This window comes from Lepidochelys olivacea (assembly GCF_965140295.1).
Source record: "Lepidochelys olivacea isolate rLepOli2 genome assembly, chromosome: 1".
Taxonomy (NCBI): domain Eukaryota; kingdom Metazoa; phylum Chordata; order Testudines; family Cheloniidae; genus Lepidochelys; species Lepidochelys olivacea.
In genome coordinates, this window is record NC_140411.1 from 46,661,053 (window position 1) to 46,688,808 (window position 27,756).

Genomic DNA, 27,756 nt, shown 5'->3' on the forward strand with positions numbered 1-27,756 from the left:
TTAACGAGACAGAGATATTGCTTCAAATACACTGGAAGGTGATGGTGCGCAGAACAGAAAGACGGTTTTAATTAAACAAATACTATTCTTGGCAAGTAAGAATAAAAAGTAAGTTTATTTGCTATCTTCTGGGAACTTCTATAATAAACTATAATAAATAAAATAAATAAATAAATAATAATAATAATATAAATGTATTATTTGTACAACTTGAAGTCCCAACCAAGATCGTGGCCCCATGTGGTGCTAGTCACTGTACACGCACGCAGGAGACAAATCATGCCCCAAAGAGTTTATAATTTAAACAGACAAGGCAGACGATGGGTGAGAAAAAGGAGGAAGTATTATTAATCATCCCTGAACTGAGGCATAGAGAAGTTAATGACTCACCTGAAGTCATGCAGGAAATCAGTGGCAGAGCTAGGAACTGAGCTCAGGTCTGCCAATCAAATAGCAAACACAAGACCCTTAGCCCAACCTGAGGAAATGCTGAGTCTTGTCATTTCCTTCACTCTTTGAGGCCCTGGGTGGCAGCCACAAATCTTCAGTCCAGAGACAATAGAATGGGGTGCACTTTGGAGTCTCTGAACAGTGATGCCTAATCAACTAAAGCAATCACTGTGGTATGACAAGAGGAATGCCCTTCCCTTAGGGGCTAAGTGCTTCAAAACCCAATGAGAGAGGAACTGCGTAGAAACCAAACCCTAGTCCCCTACAGGGCAGGGGCAGACTTATTGGAAATCTTTCGATTTAGGATACATTTTTCAGATCAGAACAACCTATTACTCCACAGATTTTTTTCAATGTTTTCCCTCTGTGGACCACTGGCTAATAGAAAGAGCCTCTCAGAGACCAGCTCAGTAATTCCCCAAAGCTTTGTGAGCCTCCAGTTTTACAAATATTGCACTAGTCAGCATTATTGGGATAGGACAAGAAAGGAACATTTATACTAATGATTTCCCATCATCCCTCCTCTAACAGGAATTTCTTTTGCCTTACCTTGTTAGCAGAAGTTAGAACCATGCATGGATATGTTGACTGATTGCTATTGAGATACTGTGGTAGGTGCAGCTTGCCCTGCATATAAGGGATGTGAGAAGGGCTCTCTGGAAACTAGGACAGTGCAAATACTGGAGAAAATCCATTGGAGAAACAGCCAAGCTCTGTGAGGAAGTTTAGGCTGAGGTTTATGCTGTACTATTATTTTTGAGTTACCAACAAACCCAAGCTACTAGAAGGGGATGAGTTTAAACACTCAGAATCTGTGTCCTCTTTTGAAGATGAGTTATACACTCAACCTATCTATTCACCAACAAAATGATGTATTCCTGGAAGGCTAATTGATTTTAAAAGTCTCTATGTAGAGACATTCATTTCTGTATATGAGTAGTATGGTCTTAAAATTAAAAGTTTGACAATGAACTGAATGACTTTGTTGCCGGCACCCAGTGCCGAGAGGCTGAACAACAGCTTGAGTGGTTTGTTACCCGGTGTGCTACACCCAATAATCACAACGGGGTGGAGAAGCAGAAAAGTTTATTTGCAGCTGCAAAAAGGTACAGGGAGAATAAAATCTCAAATCCTGCACAACAGAGCAGGAAGTTACACAGGCTTTTATACATCCTTTTTTCCAGCATACTTATCCAATAGCAAGCTGCTCCAAGTATCCATATAGCCAGCCAATCCAGTTTCCAGCTAGTTCCCTGATTCTCTGTATCATTTGTTAAACTATACATAAAGCTGCTTTATTCAGCATTGTTCTTCCATATCTCCCCTGTTTGGCCTTGCTTAGTTTCAGGCAGTCTGACTCTGCAACATACTGTTGCAGATTCTCAGCATAACTGCTGTGTGTGCCTCCAGGCGGGGGGGCCAAGGACACTTGGGCCTAGCACACAGAGCTGCTGCGAGTGCCTCCAGGCAGGGGGGGGGGCAGGGACACAGGGGCCTAGTGCGAGGGGGCTTCATCGACACTCGTGGTCTTCCATTCCCTCGAGTTACCTAGTGGCCATGCCCCATCGACACTCGTGGTCTTCCATTCCCTCGAGTTACCTAGTGGCCATGCCCCAGTGTTCCCAACAACTTTGTCAGTAGATTAAAAAATGCTAACTGCAAAATCAGATTAGAATCCACGATGGATAACACATGAAGTAACAGACTGAGCAAGGTGTAGGAAGGGAAGAAGGAGAACCTGGGGAACTACAGACTGGTCAGCCTCACAGCAGTCCCTGGAAAAATCATGGAGTAGGTCCTCAAGGAATCCATTTTGAAGCATTTGGAGGAGAGGAAGGTGATCACGAACAGTCAACATTGATTCACCAAGGGCAAGTCATGCCTGACCAACCTGATTGCCTTCTATGATGAGATAACTGGCTCTGTGGATATGGGGAAAGCAGTGGATGTGATATATCTTGACTTTAGCAAAGCATTTGATACGGTCTCCCACCATATTCTTACCAGCAAGTTAAAAAAGTATGGATTGGATGAATGGACTATAAGGTGGATACAAAGCTGGCTAGATTGTCGGGATCAACGGGTACTGATCAACAACTCAATGTCTAGTTGGCAGCCGGTATCAAGCAGAGTGCCCCAGCGGTCGGTCCTGGGGCCCATTGTTCGTTTTTATTAATGATCTGGATGATGGGATGGATTGCACCCTCAGCAAGTTTGCAGATGACACTAAGCTCGGGGGAGAGGTAGATGAACTGGAGGGTAGGGACAGGGTCCAGAGTAACCTAAACAATTTGGAAGATTGGGCCAAAAGAAATCTGATGAGGTTCAACAAGGACAAGTGCAGAGTCCTGCACTTAGGACAAGAAGAATCCCGTGAACCGCTACTGGGGACTGACTGGCTAAACAGCAGTTCTGCAGTAAAGAAGGTGGGGATTACAGTGGACGAGAAGCTGGATATGAGTCAGCTGTGTGCCCTTGTTGCCAAGAAGGCTAATGGCATATTGGGCTGCATTAGTAGACTCATTTGCAGTAGATCGAGGAAAATGATTATTCCCCTCTATTCGGCACTGGTGAGGTGACATCTGGAGTACTGCGTCCAGTTTTGGTCCCCCCACTACAGAAAGGATGTGGATAAATTGGAGTGAGTCCAGCAGAGGGCAATGAAAATGATCAGGGGGCTGGGGCACATGACTTACGAGGAGAGGCAGAGGGAACTGGGCTTGTTTACGCTGCAGAAGAGAAGAGTGAGGGAGGATTTGATAGCAGTCTTCAACTACCTGAAGGGGGGTTCCAAAGAGGATGGAGCTCGGCTGTTCTCAGTGCTGGCATATGACAGAACAAGTAGCAATCGTCTCAAGTTGCAGTGGGGGAGGTCTAGGTTGGATATTAGGAAACACTATTTTACTACGAGGGTGGTGAAGCACTGGGTTACCTAGGGAGGTGGCAGAATCTCCATCCTTAGAGGTTTTTAAAGCCTGGCTTGACAAAGCCCTGGCTGGGATGATTTAGTTGGTGTTGGTCCTGCTTTGAGCAGGGGGTTGGTCTAGATGACCTCCTGAAGTCTCTTCCAACCCTAATCTTCTATGATTCTAAGACAAACAGAATTTGTTTATATGCATGAGTAAGAAATTAAGGTGACAACCAGGGTTATTCAATGTAGCACGAGCTCTCCTAGGGCTGCGTAACAAACACCCAGCCAAGAAAGAAATCTTTGCTGGTGGACTTTTGCTAACTACAGCCCAGACATAAAACATTTTAATTGCAACACTTGTTTCTGTTTTATAGCATCTAAAGTCCGGTACATGCTAATAGTGGAGACACTAAAGTGTGTAAAAATAACCTTAAACATTCAGCTATGGTACATCAAACCTTCTTATGTGAAAGACCTTTGTGTCCAATGGCATTGCTTACTCAATACAGCTATCCTAACTTGTGGCAGTAACTGGTGTTTGAGGCTGTTGATACAAATACATACACCTCCCCCCACAGGTAATGTATTTTGCATCCCAGGCAGGGAGTTTGAGAGGTGCCCACTGCCCGAAGATTAGATGGCACGCAGGCCGGCCTCTTCGTGAGCTATACATCAGGTGCACAGAGTGCGTTCGCAGAAGGAGCCACAGTTGATCCTCTACACAGGCTGCCCAGGGCCACTTCCTTCCTCCTCCAATGGCTATGGACAGGTGGGCACACAACAGCTCAGGGGTAGAGACTGGACTCGAACCCACAGCTCCAGGGTCCCAGCCCGCGCCCCTAAAGCAAGTCTCCGCCTCCTTCCTTTAGCCCCGACCACTCTCTCTCGCTCTCTCTCTCTCTCTCTCACAAGGATGAGACGCACAACAGGCTACAGCGCCTGCGCACACTCTTTTATCCCAAGGATCACCGCCTCCTGGCTGCGTCCTGACGCTCGCCCAGGAGCACGTGACGCCCGCGGGCCGACACGCCTCGTACGCACGCGCACACAGCGTAGCACGGGCCAATCCGACGGCAGCGCACAGAGGTCAAGCGGGCGCCCGCCGGAAGATAGGCGCCGAGAGGGGACACGAAGACGACGCCGGGCGGCGCCAAGAAAAAGAGCGCATCACGTGGTGTCAGCATGGCCGGGGACGAGGCGGAGGCTGCGGCGGGAGCGGCTGCCGAGTGCGTACAGAGCCGGCGGTTGCCTGTGCGGGGCCTTGTGGGGGAGGCGAGACCCCCCGCGGACTGTGCCAAGCGCTTCATCTGCTCCTTCCCCGACTGCGAGGCCACGTTCAGCAAGGCCTGGAGGCTGAACGCGCACCTCTGCCGGCACACGGGGGAGGTGAGAGAGCGAGGGCGGGGCCGGCACGCGGGGGGGGGCACGTCTGGGGTGGGGTCGGGAAGTGGGCGGAGCCAGGGCTGACGCGGGAGGGGGCGGGGCTGGGGCGAGCTGGCCCCCTCTGGAGCCCTGCTCGGGTGGGGTGGGGTGGGGGGGGCTGTGTTACTCAGTGTCTCTCACTCCAAGATCCCAGAGCTGTGGGAGCCGCTGCGCTGCCAGGGCAGGGTGAGGATCCAGGCTGACCTGCCAGATGAACCAGCTCTGGTTTGCTGCCCACTGGGGCCATGCCCCTGAGGCCTCACACTGTAACATAGCCCTGGGGAGGGGCAGCAGGGTCTAACTGGGCATTCTGCAATGGCATAAGGCAAGAGTTGGGGGATATCAAGAAACTTTAGGGCCAGGAGCAGAGCCATCTCTTCAAGGCGGTGACTTATTTAAGCAGGAAACAGCTCAGAGAAAGTGCTACACAAGGCATGCAGCACTTACTGAGCACAGCTCTGTAAATGGGCACTGGGACTCCTGGGTACCATTTATAACTTTGTTGGGCAGTATCAATTTGGAAATCACAATTTTCACGTGAAAAATCTGGTGTCTGCTGTTGTCACAAGCAACTGCTGTGATTACTGTGACTGAAAGAGATAATAAAAACAATTCCTTGTTTTTTCTCATCGTTTTATTTTGAAGGTTTGGCAACACCTCAAAGGTGGTTTCACTTTTATTGAGGGTGCACACCCTTCCCTAGGCTCTGCAAGAGGATGTTTATCATTCATAGTAGCAGCAGAACTTAAACTGGAAGTAACCAAGTCACAGACGAGTGTGAATTATTGGGGGGGGGGGGGTGACTGAGCATGTTTGGTGATGCCTTTCTAAACATAACAGAAGAACACACAAAACACTAAATTGCCTTTTAAACTAAAAGGATTTTTAAAAAAATCCAGGTATAACAAAGGATGTTCTCTCAGAAAATCGATTTTAAAAAAATTGTAATTTTAAAAAAGCCCCCACTCACATTGCACTTTAACTTCTCTGTGCTTTAGTCTTCTCATCTGTGAGGTGGTGGTATGCTTCACTTGGACCCTGATCCTTCAACTGACTTTGAACAGACTCCCTCCCCTGTCCTTTCCCCTAGTGAAATCATTTGGGGCTCCCTGGGATTGCATAGTCCATTGCAGGATTGGCAACATATTTCCACAGTGCTTTAAAAACCTCTGATAATTCTTCAAGCTCCTTGGGTGAAAGAATCTATAGAAATAGAAAGCATTGTACCATGTTAATAGCCTCCAACAATTTAAAAGGACACTATCTATTTGAAATCTAGTTAGTTAAAAGTAGATCCAGGTCCTTCAGGTGTCTGTCCTTCTACCAAATTTTGTGGCTTAACCATCAAACTTCCCTGTTCTTATTTATTTTTTAAGTGTGTGCTTTCCCATGTGGCTGTGTGGGGGGAAAAAACACACAAAGAGGAAAACTAACTTTAGTAAAACTGACTATACTCAAAATGCTGTCAAATACACAATGTAAACAAAAACTGCATTAGTATTTTTCTCTGTCTTTCAGTTAGACTATTGTAAGATCACCCTGTGCTAATTTTGAAACATTAATCATCTTATAAGAAACTTGTCTGAACCCTAGAAATAAACTCAAAGGCTTGTGGGTACAGATTTTTGGCATTTTCTTAAATTAAAAAAAAAAAATCCAGATTAAAGTTTGAGACTCTTCTTTTTATCTAGGAAAATATTTTAAATGGGTTCTCATAACAGTTTGTGTGTGCAACCTGAGGATATAAAATGCTTTAATTTTCTAAAGAAAAAATTTATGCACATTAATGAATTTTTTTAAAACATTTTCTGTAACCGTTAATGATTTAACACTGACTATACCTGTGCCCTGTATGCTTTGATTTTTTTTTTTTTCCTCATGGTTCTTAAATGCGGTGATGTTTATATTAAAAAAAAAAAAATCACTTGGCTTCATTAATATAAGGGCAGCTTTTCCTGAAAATCAGTCTCCTAAAATAACTTACTTTTATGATTTTTAAGCAGTGTGTGTCTGTCTCTCTTTCTTTCTGTCAGAGACCATTTGTTTGCAATTATAATGGTTGTGGTAAAGGTTTCACCAGAGACTTCCATCTTACCCGCCACTTTCTTACGCACAGTGGAGAAAAACCATTTGAGTAAGTATTGCACTCATTTCCTTCAGGCACTGAAAAGATGATTAGCTACTGTCCTATAGAAACAAACTTAAATAGAAAACTTACATTCAGGAAAGCCAAACAAAGTATAACACTAATATGATTTCAGTGTCATGGAAACCAACATAAGCTGGCATGCTGCTTCAGACTAGTGGGCCATGTAGCCTAGTATCCTGTATCTGGCAATGGCCCATACCAGATGCTTCAGAGGATGGTGGGGTGGGGGGAATCCATAGTAGATGTTTATGGAATACCCTTTCCTTCTAGCACCAAGTTGTTAGTGATTGGCTTGTGCAATGATGCCTGAGGGTTCTAGTTTATCTAATCTAAGGTAGCTTTGCATGTTCTCAGGACAAATACCAAATCCTTTACTGGAATCCTACTAAGCTCTTGGCCTCTCTTTGCTTTGATCAGTTTTAAATTTTCCTTTGTTTCATTGGATGCCCCCTTGCTTTTAGGTTGAGAGAAAGTAAATAGGACTGCCTGATTTACTACCTTTGATGTTCCATTTACTGTCTTATGGGTGTCTTTTTTTTTTTTTTTTTTGGCCTCCTTTCTCAGATAACTAGCATTAACCTTTTCAGACTCTTCTAGTGGAAGTCTTTTCATGAGATGTGACCAGAACTGAAACAATGTTTAAATGACACTGTCATTTAAACTTTCCTATACTACTAAAATCTTCAGAAATCACTCCTTTAGTTTTGTAATATATTAAAAATGCATATTGCCATGTACAAAATTTTATGTGCCTGACTAACTAGAGTTGGGTGGAAAATTGTTTTCCTGTCCCAGGAGAATTTTTGAGTTTTCATAAACTTTCCTGTTCCATAAGCAGATGAAACAGACGTTTTAAAGTTGGTTCCCTCCCCCCACCACAAAAAAACAGAATGAGACACTGTTGTCTGATTCAGAGCAGGGACTTGACCCTTGGTCTCCCACTTCCCAAGGAAAGTTTTTAATCAAATCGGGTAAATTCCCATGGAAGTTTTGGTTTAGCGAAAATGACGTTTTCTGAACAAAATCATTTTATCAAATTCCCAACTAGTTCTATTACTAATGCGAACGGGGGGATGTAGCTATGTATTCCTTACTCTTAATGAGGTCACTGAAGCAACTGTGTAAATAAACTTATCAAGTAATTCTTTTACCTTTTTTTGCAAATGAACCAAATTGAAAATGCAAAACCATATTAACTTGGTCAGCCAGGTCTTTTGTGCTAAACAGGACTGGGCATGGACAGAACTTGGAATACGAAGAGAAACAGGTTCGGTAGGATGTTGGTGATTCAGCCGCTAGTATTTTGTCTGTCAATTAAGAAGTGAGCCAATGTCCCAACATAGCTAGGGAGCACTGCTGCTGAAAGGCCCCTCTTTCAAATGAGACATAAAACAGAGAACACTGTTGCTTGTGTAAATGTGTAGTGTTACTGTTGGCTGTTTAAACTACCACATATTGCTCCATTTCAGTGGGTGAAGTGACTTCTATATGGTTTGAAATCTCTTGGAGCTTTCAGGATGAAAGAAACTGTACAGTGATAAGACTGTTCGTTTATTAAAAGATTTCAGGAATTTTTAATACCATAATACTATTAAACACTCCAGCTTTTCTAGCGCTAAGTACAAACTGCCAAGAATTGGTGTGGGTATGTGATGGTCTGGGAGCCAGGAACCGCTAAATTTTAATTTCTGTGCTCTGACTGGGATTTCCACTGTAGCCTTAAATGAGTCACTTATCTATATTTTAAAGATAAAATGGCAGGATAATACTCCGTGTATATAAAGAATTAAACTTGTTGCTCTAGTTCTTTCCCTTCACTCTCCTGATTATCTGAATACAGTATTAAGAAAATATAATTTATTTGCAGGTGCACAGCTGATGGTTGTAATCAAAAATTTACAACAAAATCAAACTTGAAGAAGCATGTTGAACGCAAGCACAAAAATCAGCAAAAGCAGTATGTAGTAAGTAACTCTTGCTAATATATGCTTAGCATTAAACAGCCTCCACTTAACATAGTTAACCAAATATTTCCAATCCTGAGTGCATGTTCAAGTGTTGTTATAAAACAGTTGCATATTTGGTACTGAATTTGTAATATTAGCAAAAACCTGTGGATCATATTGGCCTCTCTCTAATCATAACCAACTTAATTTTCCAAACAGTGTGACTTTGAAGGTTGTAGCAAGTCTTTTAGAAAACATCAACAGCTAAAAGTTCATCATTGTCAACACTCCAGTGAACCTTTTTTCAAGTAGGTGAATAATTTTAATAAACTGTAGATATTCCCATGTACAATATTTAAATGAAATAAGATAAGGGATCTTCAATGTGGGTGGATGATACAGGATACAAATAATCTGCATTGATTATGGACTTTTTATATGTAAACATGCTTTCCTTTTTATTTTTAAGGGATGCTGTTAGGTTAACTTCAGGTTTAACAGCTTACTTCTTTCTGCTCTACAGACATACATACACACGCATGTGTTGAACTATCCCTTCACTTTGTCAGGCTATTCTGAGCAACAGTCCTGTGCTCTGTAACTGGAAATATTTTGCACATTTAATGCTTTGGATTTGTTACAGCATCATCCAATTGTATAGTTTAAATTTTACATATAAAGTGTAATCCATAGGTAGAATAGCACTTTCCTTTACCACGTTGGCTCCCCTGCCTGCTTCCCCAGCAGGGAGTAGCTGCTTAATTAACACAGGTGAGTGGTGAGCAAAAGTGAGTTAGGTGTAAGGACACAATTGGTTCGACTGAAAAGCACTACCTTTGTGGAGTTGTACGTCTCCATTAGCAAAGCAAAACCCGTATTAATTGATGGAAGCAAAATTAGGTCTATTTCTTATAGGTGGAATTTCCTTATGAGTTCCATTGTTACTTCTAACTATATGTAGCATAACTGAAGGAGGCAGCATAGTCCACTGGCTAGATTATAAGAATAGGAGACAGATTCCTGTTGGTTTTTCCCCACTCTACCCCCAGCTCTGGTATTGACTTGTTGCATTGCCTTGGATGTATCATTTAACCTATCCCCATTTTACAGAAGGAGAAACTACCTCACAGGGATGACATGAGGTTTAACTAAGCTTTTAAAGTCTGGGATGAAACTTGTATATACGTAGAAAATATTTCATAATTAAGACATAAAGCTGCAGCTGTTGAGTGGATCAGGCTTATCAGAGCTGCACTGTGTAGTGTTCTATTTTATTATAAAAATATAGAGAATCTTTTTTGAAAAAATACATTTGATTGCACCCTTCTAATTGCTTTTGGCTCATTAGTGTCTTTGTTTTGCCTTGTTTGATTGTTTTTAATGTGTTTAACACCTAGATGTAGTCATGAAGGATGTGGAAAACATTTTCCTACTCCAAGTAGACTAAAACGGCATGAGAAGATACATGAAGGTAATCTAGTTCTCCCTCTTGCTTCAGTCACACTGAAGTACCACAAAAATAGCTTGTTTTTCAGTGTAGCCTGGGGCCTTGGAGATCTACAACCAGATCTAGACATGGCCCTCACTTCATGAACCAAATAGCCTAAATTGACACAAAACAGCACAGACTAATTGGATAGCTGGCTGAGGTGTAATTATAGGGTGTTGCAGGATTCCGTGTGTAACTTCACCTTTAATGTAAGTGAGAACATTCACAGGCTTGGCAGAATAGCTCCAAGTGTTTTTAGTCATACTGCTCAGGTAGGTCCTTCCCAGAGCACACTTTCCTTCCTTCTGAGATTATTTTGATGTGATGGTCTGGTGGTTAAGGCACTATTTTAGGACTTGGGAGACCTGGATACTGTTCTCTGTTCTGCCACATGCTTCCTGTGTAACCCTGGGCAAGTCAATTCTTACAGTTATTAAGGGGCCTAAAAATGCAGATGTGGGATTTTTGAAAAGTGCCCATGTGCCTAACTCCCAACTTCTGAAAATTGCACTAGGCACCTGCATACCTCTAAGATTCTGCTCTGCTCAGCATTGCAAGGTATAAATGACACAACAGTTTGCCTCATTTTCAAAAGTGATTTAGGTACATGGTGAAAGTTAATGGAACTCAGAGCAAGACTTAATCTCATATGCAAATTTAGGAACTTTAAGTTCATGCCCACATCATCCATACAGGGGAGTTACAGCGCTTTGGTGCACACAGCTATTCACACCACCTTAGCCCAAATTGCAGGGCAGTGCAGATATGCCTTGTCTCTTTTGAAAATGAGACTTAATTGGCTGGCATTTGTGCCTTGCAATGCTGAGTAGAGAAGTGCCTAAATATCTCTTAAAATCTGGGCCCTAGCCTGTGACTCTATTCCTCATCTGTAAAATCGTGATAATAGTACCTGCCTACCTCACAGGGAGGCTAAGAATGAATATATTTGCTCCTGAGGCACTCAGATAATACAGTGATGGGGGCCATATAAGTACCTAATTTAAGATACAGTTGTGCTCAGTTTTAACTCCTCCGTCAAATGACTTAAACCTCATTTAATCATGCCTAATGCAAACTTGTGTCTTGGCAAATCAAAGGTTGGTATGTGGCTTACACTGCTAGAATGAAAGAGGATGACAATCCCAAAATCTAGGTACAATTCCAATAGCTTAAGTATTGTAGGCCCAATATTTGGTTCCAGTCAGATTTACAGTGTGAGTGCCTAAATGTGCTGTTCTGCCCCATCTCAGTTCTTAGTGAGAAGCCATCTAAGAACTGAGGATAGTCTGGGTCTTGCACTCTCTGCTGACTGCCAACAAAGGAGCTAATCGCAATACCACTTCATAATGAGGTATCTTAATTCAGAATTGGACTGAACTACTCATTTCACATAGGACAAATAGCCAGTGGCTCTTGGCTGCTATGAACTTGGAAGTATGCTATATAGGTAATTGATGCTGTATCTGTGTATCCTAGCTAATTCTCTTAATTTGAGGGCTGCAAGGGTTAACACGAACATACTCTAGCAGCCTTACACACTGAGCCATGTTGCACATGCTGTGGATTTTAGGTATATGTTAACAAAACAGATCTCTATATAGCTTATGCACTTAGCATGAAAACAGTGTGGCTACATTAGCATGGTTATCGAAACTTAAATTGTACATCTTCTGGTAAGTGTACAACTCCTGTGTTGCATTCCATTTTCCTGCCTTGAAAACGGAATTGAGTAAAGGAGGGGCAACTTCAGACTCTTGCTGTTAACTGTATCATGGTAGCAAATTTCATTTTTCTAAATGAAAGTAAGAAGTTGCAGACTTTAGTAAGTTAGGGAAAATCTCCAAAATCATGAGACTTGCATTGTGTCCAGCTCTCTTCCTGCTCTGACAGTGATGAAAGCACTTTTTTTTGACGGGGGGGAGGGGAGATGTTAATCTCCTGGTACACTATCTCAGCAGCTGCCTTTGCCTGTTAGGCTGTGTGAGTCTACAGTGATGTCCAAGTGGGAAAGGGATTCATTAGCCTTAGTTAAAAATCATTCATCCACTTAAAGTTTTAAGATTGAAAAGTGTCACTCTATCCAATTGTTCAAAATTCTTCCTTTTTGAAAAAGTCAGTTAAGTGGAAACTTTTCTTTTTGTGGGAAAGACATGTAAGAGGAAGTCTGGAAGAAGATGGGGGGCGGGGGGGGAGAGTGCTCAAAAACCTCTCACACTCAGATGACGCATTTCCTTAACCATTCAAGCATTGGAAGTTAAGAATGACGTTGTTTCACTTATCTTGGACATGTATTGAGCAGGTATATATGTGTATCTAACATTTAGTTGACTGTTCTCTGGCAAATTAACACTTTTTAGTGTATTTTCTAAACCTAAGCCATGTGTTTAATAGGATATGCATGCAAAAAAGACAACTGTTCATTTGTTGGGAAAACATGGACAGAACATCTAAAACATCTGAAGGACAGTCATGCAGGTAAGCTCAGTAAAACTTGCTTTTACAGTTCTTTACAGTGACTTAAGTTCAGTGCTCTAGGGTATTGCATAAAAACCCAAATACTAACTTAATCCTTCAGTTAGTGAATATGAATTGCAGACTCTCATTCTAAGGACGGATTTGAGTTATTTAAGTCAGAACCTTCATTTGGATTTTTTTTGAGTAAATTGCCCTGTTCTTGTTTTTCACCTAGAGCCAGTAATCTGTGGTTTATGTTCTAAAACATTCAAACGCAAAGATTACCTCAGACAACATCAGAAAACACATGCTGAAGAAAGAGAAGTATGTCGATGCCCAAGAGAAGGTTGTGGGAGAACTTACACAACTGTGTTTAATCTTCAGAGCCATATTCTTTCATTTCATGAGGAGAAAAAACCATTTTTTTGTGATTATGCTGGCTGTGGAAAAGTGTTTGCAATGAAAGTAGGTATTGTAGATTGCCTTAAAATCCAGAATATCCTCTCTTGGGTCATGTCAATATAACTTTCTTCTCAATTGCAGCAAAGTCTTGCAAGGCATGCTGTTGTACATGATCCTGACAAGGGAAAGCTGAACTTAAAAGTAAGTCAAGTACTTCTGGAAACACCTCTGAGCCATTTCCTTTCACTTCAAGGAGCAAAATGTAAATTAAACACATACAATTACGTAAAATGTCTTTAAAATTGGAATCTAGTCTAGCTACTATATTTTATGTAGGCACTCTGAAGACTTCTGAATTTAAATACTGTAAAGGAGGGCAAAGATTAATTTTGAGTGTTCCAATTATCAGGATTTTTTAATCTATAAAGTAGGAAGGCTGCTAATTCTGTACTGTGAATCTCTTATAAGGCAAAACAAACTCGTCCTAAACGAAGTCTGGCCTCTCGTTTGAGTGGATATATTCCTCCTGAAGCACAGCGACGAAAGGTTAAAGCGGCAACAGAAAATAAGGCTCTGAATAAACCTGCAGAAAATGAGTTACCAACTGTTGAAACACTGACACTGCACTAGAGACTTCTGGGGACAACTTCAGTGAGAATTGACAATTTGCTTTATTATCACATGGGTCAGTTCATAATGTCTTATGTAGAAAACTGAATATTTTGTTTTGTAGTCACTCCAGGTGGTTAAAATCACTGCAGTTCACTTGACTCAGTTTCATTTCCATGCTCCTCCTTCAGAATGTCTGTCTGTTTTTCTTTTTCCATTTTCCTGTACTCACTAGCTTCTTTGTCTGACATGTGTCTCAAGACACATGTACTCTTTCCTTCTTTAACTACTCTTGGCTGGGATAGGTAAGTAGCTTTCTCAGGCATAGTCGCAACAATCTGATCAAAGAGAGCCAGCTGAAAACAAGGAAAATAAAAATTTGATTATATTAACAATTGGACTTAAGCAGGCAGCTCCTAGTAATTCTTCAGAATAAGTGAAGAGATTAAAATGTTAAGTCTGCTCTACCTCTGTGGAGGTTTCTTACAGTTAATCTGATACCCCATTATCTCTGTGCTGCACTCATGGTCCAAAGCAGAGCTAATCACTTATGTCTTGTCCTAGTTCTCTTTTACTCTACTCATTACCACAGAACGTGAGGCTTTTAAAGTGCTGGAGCCACTACCCAATCTCTCCATTTTAGAAAGCTGTCTGTTTTCAGTGGTAAAGTTCCAGTAAGCACCTTCTCCTTTATAGCCATATTATCTTTCCACTTGATTCTTAAGTGAAATTATAAGCATACTGTGACCATGAACTCCTTTAATAGAAAAGGTTAGCCATACAGTTGCAGCTGTAGACTCAACTAGTGACTGAGTGAAGGAAACATTTATAAAATAAGTTATAAAATATCAGTAGTAGAGAACCCGTCAGGGGTAGGGACAGTGACTTTCTTTAGTCTGAAAGTCAGTCTTAAACTAATTTGTAATGACTGAATTGTCATGCAAGATACTGTTTTGTACCTGCATGAGTAGGGGGAGCCCTATTCTTCTCACTCTTACATGCAAAAAGCCCTTTATTAAATTTGTATCAATAAAATTTTGTTCCCCTTTTAAAATAAATCATTAATATTTACACACAAGAATTGCATCTCAGGGAGCCATTAAGGACTGTTCTCCTAAATTAGCAAATAGATTCACCATGATCAGAGGTAAGTCACTGCAAAATAAAGTGTACTGAAAAAAAAGCATACCCTAGAAGCCACCCATTGACTCTCCGGTAAACGGCATTGATAAAGAAGGTACTCCACTAGGAGTGAGGAGGCAGAAGCTGGATGCTTTGCATTTGTCAGCAAGGTGGTCAAGTACAATAAGCTAGCTTTCATGCATATTTGTGGAAGGGAGTCATAGATTCCAAGGCCAGAAGGGATTATTTTGATCATCTAGCCTAACCTTCTGTAGAACAAAGGACATAAAACTTCCCCATAGTAATTCCTTTTGAACTATACCATCTCTTTAAAAAAATCCACTCTTCCTTTAACAAACTGCCAGTGAGGAAGAATCCACCATAATCCTTGCTAAATTGTTCCAACAGTTAACTACTCTCATTCTTAAACAGCTAAACTTAATTTACACTCTGAATTTCTTTAGCTTCAACTTCCAGATTGTCTTACTCTACAGCAACTATGCAGTAGAATAATGCAGCATTAACATTTCTAGACAACAGTGTGAGATTTACTTGTGTAAATGCATTGTTCAAACTATCTCTGTGAAGAGACCATTAGTCTTGAAGAGTGGTGCCTGATAAATGGAAATAGCTTCACTTAAAAGGAAGCAGGTTTTGCCCTCTGTACTAATGTCACAACCATTACTTTTTTACTAATAAGAGGTATACTATCAAAGGAAGAAAGCAGTATTATTCCTGGAAATACTTAGCACTGGTCACCTTATTTAATACACTTGGCTGATCAGACATTTTAAAAAACCTTACTATAGCTTACCATCTTTTCTGGTCCATCTGCAACATTTCGTTGCTGTACAGAAATTCTGACATGATGCTTCTTATCAATCCACTGCTGAATCTGTCTAATTTTGGTCTCTAAGTCATGTTTTGCAATAGCTGCAGAAAAAGTTAACTCCTTCAGCTGAACAGGCCCTGTTAAAATATAACCAATAATATATAGGCTTCAAATTAATTTTTGTAGTGTTCTAACGTACTGAGGCTACTGGGAGTTTTATTATTTTGTTTTTTGGAGGTGGGGGTAGGGACAGAGGGGAGAAAAGTACAGATCAGATGTCAGACAAGTGTCTTCATTCTAAAGAACCCATCTTGCCTACTTCATTAAGGGTTCCCTGTCTTACCAGTTTATCATTCTTTTTGCACCACTCCACAATACCTTATGTCCTCCTATCTTGCTCATTACCAGGCTGTCTCCTCCTATGCTGCTCCTTGTGCTTGGAACATCTTCCCTCTACCATTATGGCAGGCCTTTCGTCCTTCAACATCCCTCTTAAAGAGCTCTCTTTTCCATAAGGCTCATAACCATTAACCAATATTAAATTAGAGGGTTTTGGGGGAAAGGATTACAATCTTAAAGTTACCATTTCTAGTCACTTAGTCCCTGTTTTTCAGACTAACCAGGTTTGGTCAAGGTCTGTCTCAGATAAGGCTGAGTACAACTCAAGTACTTAAATAAGGCTGTTCCAAGGTGTACCTGCCATGAAATGTATGAATTCCTAATTAACCTTTTTATATTTAAAAAAGCAAAGTGTTTTCCCATTGTATAGTTAAGCGGGAAAACTTTTAAAAATTAAGTCATCCCCCTCCACTCCATCTCCGGTTCTGTTTCAAAAGATCTCACAGCCTTGAATTCTGTTACAGATAAGAAGTCCTTGTAATAGCATAAACACAACTCATTCTCCTCCCACCCTCTGCGCATGCTCTTAAATATCCATTGTTACAAACTTCTTTTTTGTAGGTGTTTTAACAAGAGCTAACCAAAACTCTTACAGTGGGGCTACTGCTGTAGCTCACTTGCCTCAAATCAGTAATAACTAGCAGAAAACTTCAAGAAGTATGAACAGTTTCTTTGTTTGCATGAGGATAACATAAGACAGTCAGACATCACTATATACAAACACCTTCTCTAAGTGCTCCATCTTGCCAAGTTATTAACCCAATAATTTAAATTACAGGTACAGAATGATTTATGAGGAGAAATTGAATAATTTTGGTTATTTTATATATAAAAAAGTGGAAAGGTCCATTTGGAACACTGTAAATACATTGTTGCCAAGGCTTCCAGATTTTCTCTCCTTTATGTTGAGCAATGTTTTGTGACTGTCAGTGGCAAAAGTATGCTTCTTATAGATATGGCATATTCAGTTGCAAAAGCCGTATGTCATTTATGAAGTTTGCATTAATAAAAATTAATTATTTAAAAGAACAAAAATTCAATATGAATGCCATGGTACCAGAATCTAGGTCATTCATTTATATAAGTACTTAGTACCAGAAGCCAAAATATAAATTGAGAGCATAATAGAATGGTTTTCTGCATTAACAAGACTAAACCAATTTTTGCTTTTTCAGCATGCAAATCCAAAATAACACTGACCATGACGACAGTACTCTTGATTTACATTGATGTAACAAACAGGATTTGATCTACTGTCACTCCTTCTGATACAGCAGTTTTCAAAGTGTTTAATATTAACAAGACACCTACCAGCTTTTGAACTTGCTTTTTGCTTCTCTCTACGTTTGAGCTGCTCTTCATGAATCTGCTTCCCAGTCATTAGTCTGTACACTGGAGGCTCTTCATTTTCACGCAGTGGAACAAGCTTCAGATCACGATCATTCATGAGTCGAATCACATCTCCTCTGTGCATATTTCCTAAGCTGTCCCCATTTTCGCTAATTACATGAAGGATCCGCTGAGGAATTTTCCTCCCAATGCTTCCAAATGTTTTTTGGGCATTTGGGGTTTTTTTCTTTCCTTCTGATTTCTTTTCAGCTTCTCCAGTTGTACAAAATGATTTTGTAGGTACAAACATAAGTCTCCTTTTAGCACCAGCCATCACCATCAATGCTTGAGAGAATGTCGTCTTTTGCATAGTTTGCATCAAAGGAATGTCAAAGTATTTATTTATGCAACTAGTTTCATTCCTTGTGGCTTGATGTATTAATTTCCTTAGACAAAGGGAAGCCATTCTGAGAAAGTGGGGGGGAAAAAAGAAAAAAAACAAACTTCTAGTCATTAGTTAGAAAGACCTAAGTCAAGGTTGGCAGCCCTAATTCTTTAAACTATCCTTTAATTTGTTTGCAAAGTCATGTATTTTTTGATTTTAGTAAGACGCAAGGTGCACAGTCATCAGCGACCCTACAGTAAAAGTGTTCATGCAATAGAGAAAGAAGGTTTGGCAGGGAAACCATTTCAAGCTTCTGAAGGGTCATATTAAATGGAGGTTTTTTCCAATATTTTAAAATGTAGGGTCTAAACTTACTTTAAAGAATCCCAAAGAGTTCTGTGAGCTAGCTGATTTACCATTGTAAGACCAGATAGTTTGCCATAGGCCAGAGGTTTGGTTTTTAAATACAAGTCTCAGCATTTGAAGTTACATGCACAAATGAAGAAAGTTGGATGGAAAATCAGACAGTACCTCCCTCCTGGTGCTGCTGGCACCCTGCCTGATTAGAATATTTTCTTTCACTTATACTACACTGCCTCAGGTCCACCAAGACACCCAAGAGAAGCTGAGGTTTATGCATCATATCTCTGCAAAGTCCTTAGAAGCTCATGTCTCTGAGGCTTATAGGAGGCTTGGAACTTAAAAGAATGAGACTTCCATGCAGAATCTTTGAAGATGCAGTTAAAACCTGACCTTTACCATACCTGTAGTCAGCCCATAGAGAGGAGCACACATTTATCCCAGGGTTGAAACTGTCCTTTATAAAATATAGTTATATATAACTGTCCTAAATACAACCTATTTCTTACATCACTGACTCAAAATAATAGTTTATTTTCCTCAAAATATGAGCTACCCCAACTTAATCCCATATAAGTAATCAAAGGAGAATACTTGGCAGTTTTGCTGTGATATGGGCTAAGTCCTATTGTCATTTCAGTAACTAAACTAGAAAGCTCTATCATCTAAGTTCAGACAAATATGCAGTAATATTAGAGCACAGCTGCATCTATATTAGTGGTTTAACTTGTCAAGCTATATTATTTTGACAGAAGTTGAAAATAAAGATTTGCTATTGATAGTGTTTAAAAGTGTCCACAGTCTTTACTGGTTTCAGAGTAGTGAGTTAGGACAATATCTTGATGTTTCTCCCTACTCCTCCAAAGGCATTTAAAGAGCTTACATAGAGAATGCACTCAGCCAAGAAACCAAGGGGTGTGGGGAGAGTGCATTTTACAATGGCTATCCAACCATAGCTGTTTAAATGCTTTTTTCTGTCCAAGGTGATGTTTGTGAAGCAGGCAGACTGGGGAGAGGAAGGTAAGGTAAGAGTTTGCTACAGACATATGGAATGGAGCAGTATTTCATAGAGTATGTCTACGCTGCAGTGTTAGCCCAGGCTCAAGCCTAACCCCCTTCTGTCTACACAAATTGCACTAACAGAGGGCTCAGACCCAGGCTCCCAGGACCCCACCAGGGTGAAGGGTCTGAGCCTGAGTCAAGCTGGGACTCTGGATTTAAACCCTTTTGCTTTGCAGTATAGACACAGTCCTAGTAGATGCATGCTCTGGAAGTCTGCCAAAAGTATCCTATGGGCCAACTTTCTTTGTCCTCTGAACAGTCAAGTTTGGTGGACAGTCAAGTTTTCCCACACCGCACCATGAACAAAGGGCTAGAGCGGCCACATTTCGGGAGGGCGCTAGGAAGTCTGAGATATGGTTGGTTGGAGTTGGGCCCACATAATGTAGTGTAGATGCCGGAAACCCCAGGTTGGAACCTAAGGTTCAACAATTCCTAACCTGAGGTGACAAATGAATGTAGAGGCTCAAGCCCTAGGTTAACAAACTCATGGTCTGCTAATCCTGTACTTACATTGTAGTGTAAACATATCCTAAACCACATTACTCCATGACAGAGGTTCCAGGCTGTGGATAGTAAGCAGAGATAGGTGCTGAAGTCTGCAAGAGGGCAGGGCTTACAACACACTCTTGTCCTTGATGTCTCCTATTGCCTGGTTTAGGCTGCTCCCTGCTTAGCATACTGGCTTTTGTGGATCCCACTCTCAGGCCCCTTTCTCTCCACATGTATTGTATAGGGAGCCTACGCATGTGTAGCCCCAGGTTATGCGTTGTAGCTTGGGTCCAAATCTGGGCTCCAGCATCTAAAGTGCACCATGTGGGCCTGAGTGCAACCACCCATATCCTATAGCACCCTCCCAAAAAGTAGCCCCTCTAGCCCAGTGAGGGAAAACTTGACTGTACAGAGGACAAGAAAAACCAGCTTATGGGATACATTTGGTGGACTGGCAGAGCATGAGCCCTGTGGGGCTACATCTACACAGTAAAGCAGTGGTTCCCAAACTAGTTCCGCCACTTGTGCAGGGAAAACCCCTGATGGGCCAGGCCGGTGTGTTTACCTGCCGCATCCATAGGTTCAGCTGATCGTGGCTCCCAGTGGCCGCGGCTCACTGCTCCAGGCCAATGGGAGCTGCTGGAAGCGGCGGCCAGTACATCCCTTGGCCCGCGCTGCTTCCAGCAGTTCCCATTGGCCTGGAGCAATGAACCACAGCCACTGGGAGCCGCAACTGGCCGAACCTGTGGTCGCGGCAGGTAAACAAACCGGCCCAGCCCACCAGGGGCTTTCCCTGCACAAGTGGCAGAACAAGTTTGGGAACCACTGCAGTAAAGCAATAGAGTTGAACCCTGGGTCCTGGCTTGACTCAGGCTCAGGGTAGGTCTATACAGTAAAGAAAAACCTACAGCTGGCTTATGCCAGCTGACTCAGGCTGCAGGGCTGTTTCACTGCAGAACAGACTTCCAGGTTTGGGCTGGAAGGTGGGCCTAGAAATAAGTCTACACAGCAATGCAACAGCCCAAGCCCTGCCAGCCGGAGTTGGCAGCCCCTGTGGCAGTGTGTAGATAGAAGGGGGTTAGGTTTGAGCCTGAGTTTAAACCCTGGGCTTACACTACAGTGTAGACATACCAACGGTGTGTGCCGAATCAGGGCCTATGGTTGGTACAAGTTTTGAGATGACTGTGTCTCTTACTATGATGGGGAGCCTATTGTGTTAGCTGATTAAGCACTTAGTAAGAGGCAGTCCCTATGCTCAAGAGCTTTCACTCTGAATAGACAACAGAGAAGGGTCAAACGGGAAACAGAGATTCACTGACTTGCCCAAGGTCACACAGCAAGTCAGTGGCAGAACCAGGATTAGAACCTGAGTCCCCAGTCCTGTCCCCTACCCACTGCACCACATTGCCTTTCATCTAGTGTACCTGATTATAAAGAATGTCACATGCTCAAAACCAAAATGTATCCTCCATCCCAAAGAACCTTGTATTACTTCACTGTTAATTACTGATCAGAAAAATGAAACTCCTGCTACCCCAAACATACATATCATTTCAAACTTTTTAAATGCCATATCTGCCCACAACCCTCCCACAGCCCCCATTTGCTGGGGGAGAGAAAAGTATCTTTTACATCAATGGATTTTGCTGCTTATGTTTCTAGTGTGGTTGCATATTTTGCTGCGTGTGTGTTACAATCTCTGGGAAGGACCATGCACAGCAGGGAGAAGGTATTTTATTATGAGTTTTACAGTGTCTGGGGAGGGTATGTTGCTGTGTGTGTATGTTGATGGGATACAAGTGCATGCTGAGAGGGAGGTGTTTTGCTGAGTGCTGGGATGAGGTACTTTGCTGTGTGAGAGTGTGCATGCACATGAGCAGGGAGATTTATTTTTTTCTGTGCACAAGTGCACTGGGAAGAGGTATTTTGGGTGCATGTGTGTGTGTGCTGGGAAGGAATATTTTAGAGATGGTGTGGGAGGGAGTATTTGGGATGTACCTGCAGGCCAGTGGTGGGAGAGGGAGTCAGGGTGCACTGATTTAAATTATTGATTTTAATCAACTTTTCCACTTATACTTCAGTTCTTTTCTAAAGAAAAATACAGTCTCATTGGTTGATATAATCATAAAAATATACTGATTTACAACTAATTAGAGGCTTTATATTAGATTTGGTCCTTTTTTTGCTATCTAGTAGAGTACACTATATATACATGTACTTAAGCAATTATTTCATTTAATGTTTTCAGATTCTTATTGATTGTACAGTTTTAGTATGTTAGAGAATAGTGAATAATATATTGCTTATTTACTAGATAATTAACTTTTTGCTCATGACTTGTCAAGCTGCATTAGGATGGTAACAAATTTAATTAAACAGAGGAAATAGCACACAAAATGTATTTTTATTAAACAAAACAAGCCGTTAATATAGTACTTGAACTATTTTGCCATATTTATAAAGCTTGATCTCAGAAGTTAGAGGTTTTCCCCAATTCTTTCTTTATCAAGAAAAGCAGACTTTAACTCCAAGTTTTGATGGACGCTCATAGGTTCAGCATATTTATTTTTTCTTTAAATGTTTTAAGAGATTATAATAAGTTTAGGCTTTACCATAATTTGTATTAAATTCAGATATTTTTAAGTTTCATTTTTTAAAGAAAATCTTATAATTTAAACAACAAAATAAATCCAATTTAAATAAAAAAATCTGATGTTTTTAATTCATTTTTATCTACCCAAGAGAGGGTATTTTGGGGGCATGTGCTGGGAGGGGGTATTTAGGAAAGGTGCTGTGAAGAGTGTGTGTACTTTAAAGGGGTATCTTGGGGGTATAGGGCATGGTGCTGGGAGGGATGTGTGTACTGGGAAGAGGTATTTGGGGGTGTTGGGATGGGTGTGTGTGCTGGGAGCGGGTATTTTCGGGAAGTGCTGGGGATGTATACTGGGAGGATATATTTGGAGGTGCTGGAGGAGTGTGTGTTTTCTGGAGGGAGTATTTGGGGGGTACTGGGAGAGGGTACCTGAGGGGTGCTGGAGGACTGTGTGTACTCGGAGGGGCATTTGGGGGTGTACATGTACTGGGAAAGGAACCGGGGGGGGGCTGGAGGAGTGGGTGTACTGGGAGGGGCATAGGGGGGTACGTATCCTGGGAGGGGTACCGGGTGAGTGTCCGGGGGGGGGGGCGGGAGGAGTGGGTGTACTGGGAGGGGCATTGGGGGGTACTGGAGGGGGGTACGTATCCTGGGAGGGGTACCGGGTGAGTGTCCGGGGGGGGGGGGGGGGCTGGAGGAGTGGGTGTACTGGGAGGGGCATTGGGGGATACTGGAGGGGGGTACGTATCCTGGGAGGGGTACCGGGTGAGTGTCCGGGGGGCGGGCTGGAGGAGTGGGTGTACTGGGAGGGGCATTGGGGGGTACTGGAGGGGGGTACGTATCCTGGGAGGGGTACCGGGTGAGTGTCCGGGGGGCGGGTTGGAGGAGTGGGTGTACTGGGAGGGGCATTGGGGGGTACTGGAGGGGGGTACGTATCCTGGGAGGGGTAGCGGGTGAGTGTCCGGGGGGGGGGGCTGGAGGAGTGGGTGTACTGGGAGGGGCATTGGGGGGTACTGGAGGGGGGTACGTATACTGGGAGGGGCATTGGGGGGTACTGGAGGGGGGTACCGGGTGAGTGTCCGGGGGGGGGCTGGAGGAGTGGGTGTACTGGGAGGGGCATTGGGGGGTACTGGAGGGGGGTACGTATCCTGGGAGGGGTACCGGGTGAGTGTCCGGGGGGGGGGCTGGAGGAGTGGGTGTACTGGGAGGGGCATTGGGGGGTACTGGAGGGGGGTACGTATACTGGGAGGGGTACCGGGTGAGTGTCCGGGGGGGGGGCTGGAGGAGTGGGTGTACTGGGAGGGGCATTGGGGGGTACTGGAGGGGGGTACCGGGTGAGTGTCCGGGGGGGGGCTGGAGGAGTGGGTGTACTGGGAGGGGCATTGGGGGGTACTGGAGGGGGGTACGTATACTGGGAGGGGTACCGGGTGAGTGTCCGGGGGGGGGCTGGAGGAGTGGGTGTACTGGGAGGGGCATTGGGGGGTACTGGAGGGGGGTACCGGGTGAGTGTCCGGGGGGGGGCTGGAGGAGTGGGTGTACTGGGAGGGGCATTGGGGGGTACTGGAGGGGGGTACGTATACTGGGAGGGGTACCGGGTGAGTGTCCGGGGGGGGGCTGGAGGAGTGGGTGTACTGGGAGGGGCATTGGGGGGTACTGGAGGGGGGTACGTATACTGGGAGGGGTACCGGGTGAGTGTCCGGGGGGCGGGTTGGAGGAGTGGGTGTACTGGGAGGGGCATTGGGGGGTACTGGAGGGGGGTACGTATCCTGGGAGGGGTAGCGGGTGAGTGTCCGGGGGGGGGGCTGGAGGAGTGGGTGTACTGGGAGGGGCATTGGGGGGTACTGGAGGGGGGTACGTATACTGGGAGGGGCATTGGGGGGTACTGGAGGGGGGTACCGGGTGAGTGTCCGGGGGGGGGCTGGAGGAGTGGGTGTACTGGGAGGGGCATTGGGGGGTACTGGAGGGGGGTACGTATCCTGGGAGGGGTACCGGGTGAGTGTCCGGGGGGGGGCTGGAGGAGTGGGTGTACTGGGAGGGGCATTGGGGGGTACTGGAGGGGGGTACGTATACTGGGAGGGGTACCGGGTGAGTGTCCGGGGGGGGGCTGGAGGAGTGGGTGTACTGGGAGGGGCATTGGGGGGTACTGGAGGGGGGTACCGGGTGAGTGTCCGGGGGGGGGCTGGAGGAGTGGGTGTACTGGGAGGGGCATTGGGGGGTACTGGAGGGGGGTACGTATACTGGGAGGGGTACCGGGTGAGTGTCCGGGGGGGGGCTGGAGGAGTGGGTGTACTGGGAGGGGCATTGGGGGGTACTGGAGGGGGGTACGTATACTGGGAGGGGTACCGGGTGAGTGTCCGGGGGGGGGCTGGAGGAGTGGGTGTACTGGGAGGGGCATTGGGGGGTACTGGAGGGGGGTACGTATACTGGGAGGGGTACCGGGTGAGTGTCCGGGGGGGGCTGGAGGAGTGGGTGTACTGGGAGGGGCATTGGGGGGTACTGGAGGGGGGTACCGGGTGAGTGTCCGGGGGGGGGCTGGAGGAGTGGGTGTACTGGGAGGGGCATTGGGGGGTACTGGAGGGGGGTACCGGGTGAGTGTCCGGGGGGGGGCTGGAGGAGTGGGTGTACTGGGAGGGGCATTGGGGGGTACTGGAGGGGGGTACGTATACTGGGAGGGGTACCGGGTGAGTGTCCGGGGGGGGGCTGGAGGAGTGGGTGTACTGGGAGGGGCATTGGGGGGTACTGGAGGGGGGTACGTATACTGGGAGGGGTACCGGGTGAGTGTCCGGGGGGGGGCTGGAGGAGTGGGTGTACTGGGAGGGGCATTGGGGGGTACTGGAGGGGGGTACGTATACTGGGAGGGGTACCGGGTGAGTGTCCGGGGGGGGGCTGGAGGAGTGGGTGTACTGGGAGGGGCATTGGGGGGTACTGGAGGGGGGTACGTATACTGGGAGGGGTACCGGGTGAGTGTCCGGGGGGGGGGCTGGAGGAGTGGGTGTACTGGGAGGGGCATTGGGGGGTACTGGAGGGGGGTACGTATACTGGGAGGGGTACCGGGTGAGTGTCCGGGGGGGGGCTGGAGGAGTGGGTGTACTGGGAGGGGCATTGGGGGGTACTGGAGGGGGGTACCGGGTGAGTGTCCGGGGGGGGGCTGGAGGAGTGGGTGTACTGGGAGGGGCATTGGGGGGTACTGGAGGGGGGTACGTATACTGGGAGGGGTACCGGGTGAGTGTCCGGGGGGGGGCTGGAGGAGTGGGTGTACTGGGAGGGGCATTGGGGGGTACTGGAGGGGGGTACGTATACTGGGAGGGGTACCGGGTGAGTGTCCGGGGGGGGGCTGGAGGAGTGGGTGTACTGGGAGGGGCATTGGGGGGTACTGGAGGGGGGTACGTATACTGGGAGGGGTACCGGGTGAGTGTCCGGGGGGGGGCTGGAGGAGTGGGTGTACTGGGAGGGGCATTGGGGGGTACTGGAGGGGGGTACGTATACTGGGAGGGGTACCGGGTGAGTGTCCGGGGGGGGGCTGGAGGAGTGGGTGTACTGGGAGGGGCATTGGGGGGTACTGGAGGGGGGTACGTATACTGGGAGGGGTACCGGGTGAGTGTCCGGGGGGGGGCTGGAGGAGTGGGTGTACTGGGAGGGGCATTGGGGGGTACTGGAGGGGGGTACCGGGTGAGTGTCCGGGGGGGGGCTGGAGGAGTGGGTGTACTGGGAGGGGCATTGGGGGGTACTGGAGGGGGGTACGTATACTGGGAGGGGTACCGGGTGAGTGTCCGGGGGGGCACTCCCGGGGTGGCGGGCAGTGTCGCTCTCCGGGGCTCCCTCTCCCCCTGGCAGGCCCGGGACGCGGTGCCAGCGCCTCCCTTCGGCCCCTCCCACACCGCGGCCCCGCCACCCCCGCTCGGCCGGGCTCCGAGGCCCCGCGGCTGGGCAGGCGGCCGGGCCGAGAGGCGCGCTGCGGCGGCGCTTACCTGCTGGGGCCGGGGGATCCGGCAGCGGCTGACGCGGGGCGGGCGGCGCCCGGCGGGGCGGGGCGGAGCTGAGCGAGCTCGGGAGGCCGAGGGCGGCCTGTGCCCGCGCGGGGGGCGCGCGGCGGGGTTGTGCGAAGAGCCGGGGTGTCTGCTGAGAACGGGGGCGGGGCGGGGGGGCAACGGCCTTTGCTGCGGGGACACTGGGCGCTGCAGCCTGTTACTTCGTCTGGGGGTCCCGGGCGTGACGCGGGGGTTACTGGGTTCGCGCGCGCGTGATGCATCTTGGGAACCTCTCTCCGGCCGCCGCTGCGCTGTAGCTTTGTGCCGCTGTGTGGGCGCCCCTGCTGGCGCTGAGAGGGACTGCACTGGGCGGGAAGCAGGCACGTGTTGGGGCAGACGCACGCACGACGCAGGCTGTTGCAAGGCGACTGACAGCAACCTGGCTGGGTCCTGTAGATCAGGCCTTAGTGTTTAGAAATGACCAACTGTTTTACTAAATAAATACATAAAAAAGGAAGAGAAGGGGATCCTGGCCTTCACCCCTCGCTGACAGAAAATTGCAACCTTTTGATTTTAACTGATAAAGGAAATGGGACTGGGGGACAGTTTTCCTTTTCTATCTATATTTGAAAGTTTGCAGTCATTGCCTCAGTTCTTGCAGTGGGTTGAGGAAATTTCGAAGTCATTTTATGGAGCTTTTGCAAAATTTGTCAGTGTAATTTTTGAGTGTCTGTGATTCTTCAGAGAAAATACAGTGTGTGCAGCTCTGTAGAAGAGGAAAAATCTTTTCTAAATCAATTTCAAATCTGAACCCCTTGTTCAAATGTTTGGAGTGTCTATGAGCATCTCTAAAACCACTACCTTAGATTCCTTTTTAAAACTCACCTGTATGGTAATGAATACAGAAAACTGCCACTCATGATAATGGCAAGGTAGGTGGCAAGTTGTGTTAACTGCTACAGCTAAAAATCATACATCCATCTATTCTATGATAAGACAACCTATTGTTTTTGTTACCTTGCTTCCCAGTCTCCATCACTGCCTGCTTTTCTGTTTCATCTACCTGTCTTTTAGCTTGTAAGATCTTCAGGGAAGGAATTCTCATTTACTATATCTTTGGACAGTGCTTAGTCCAGTGGGCCCTCAGTATGAAGCTATTGCAATATAAATTATTAATAATAATCCTTTTCAAGACCCCAATTGCATCCTTGAGAGAGGAAAAGACTCTGCCCTAGGGAAAGGAGTGACAGAATGTGATTGATACTGTTTTTTTTCATTTGCAGAAGACAAAATATTTTCCCCTTGGAATTCAGATTAACCTACAGAGGTGTGGAATTCGAAAGTGCCAGCAGCTACGGAGGATAATTTTGGCTGAAGCAAAAAGG

General features: G+C 45.3%; 2 protein-coding genes across 2 annotated transcripts; one reads left to right on the forward strand and one right to left on the reverse strand.

Moving 5' to 3' along the window:
* Positions 1-4,328: 4,328 nt before the first annotated feature.
* On the forward strand, positions 4,329-17,489 carry GTF3A (general transcription factor IIIA). The gene is made up of 10 exons (XM_084624220.1): positions 4,329-4,747; positions 6,817-6,917; positions 8,800-8,896; positions 9,098-9,186; positions 10,276-10,349; positions 12,759-12,842; positions 13,057-13,286; positions 13,365-13,424; positions 13,692-13,908; positions 17,361-17,489. The coding sequence occupies exons 1-9, from the start codon at positions 4,544-4,546 to the stop codon at positions 13,851-13,853; spliced, it is 1,101 nt and encodes a 366-aa protein (XP_084480346.1). The 5' UTR covers positions 4,329-4,543; the 3' UTR covers positions 13,854-13,908; positions 17,361-17,489.
* Positions 13,876-26,667, reverse strand: MTIF3 (mitochondrial translational initiation factor 3). Its single transcript, XM_084624208.1, has 4 exons — positions 26,372-26,667; positions 17,497-17,981; positions 15,769-15,923; positions 13,876-14,188 (listed from the first exon to the last, which is right to left on the reverse strand). Exons 1-4 carry the CDS (start codon positions 26,650-26,652, stop codon positions 13,976-13,978), a joined length of 1,134 nt encoding a protein of 377 aa, XP_084480334.1. The 5' UTR covers positions 26,653-26,667; the 3' UTR covers positions 13,876-13,975.
* Between the last annotated feature and the right edge of the window lie 1,089 nt (positions 26,668-27,756).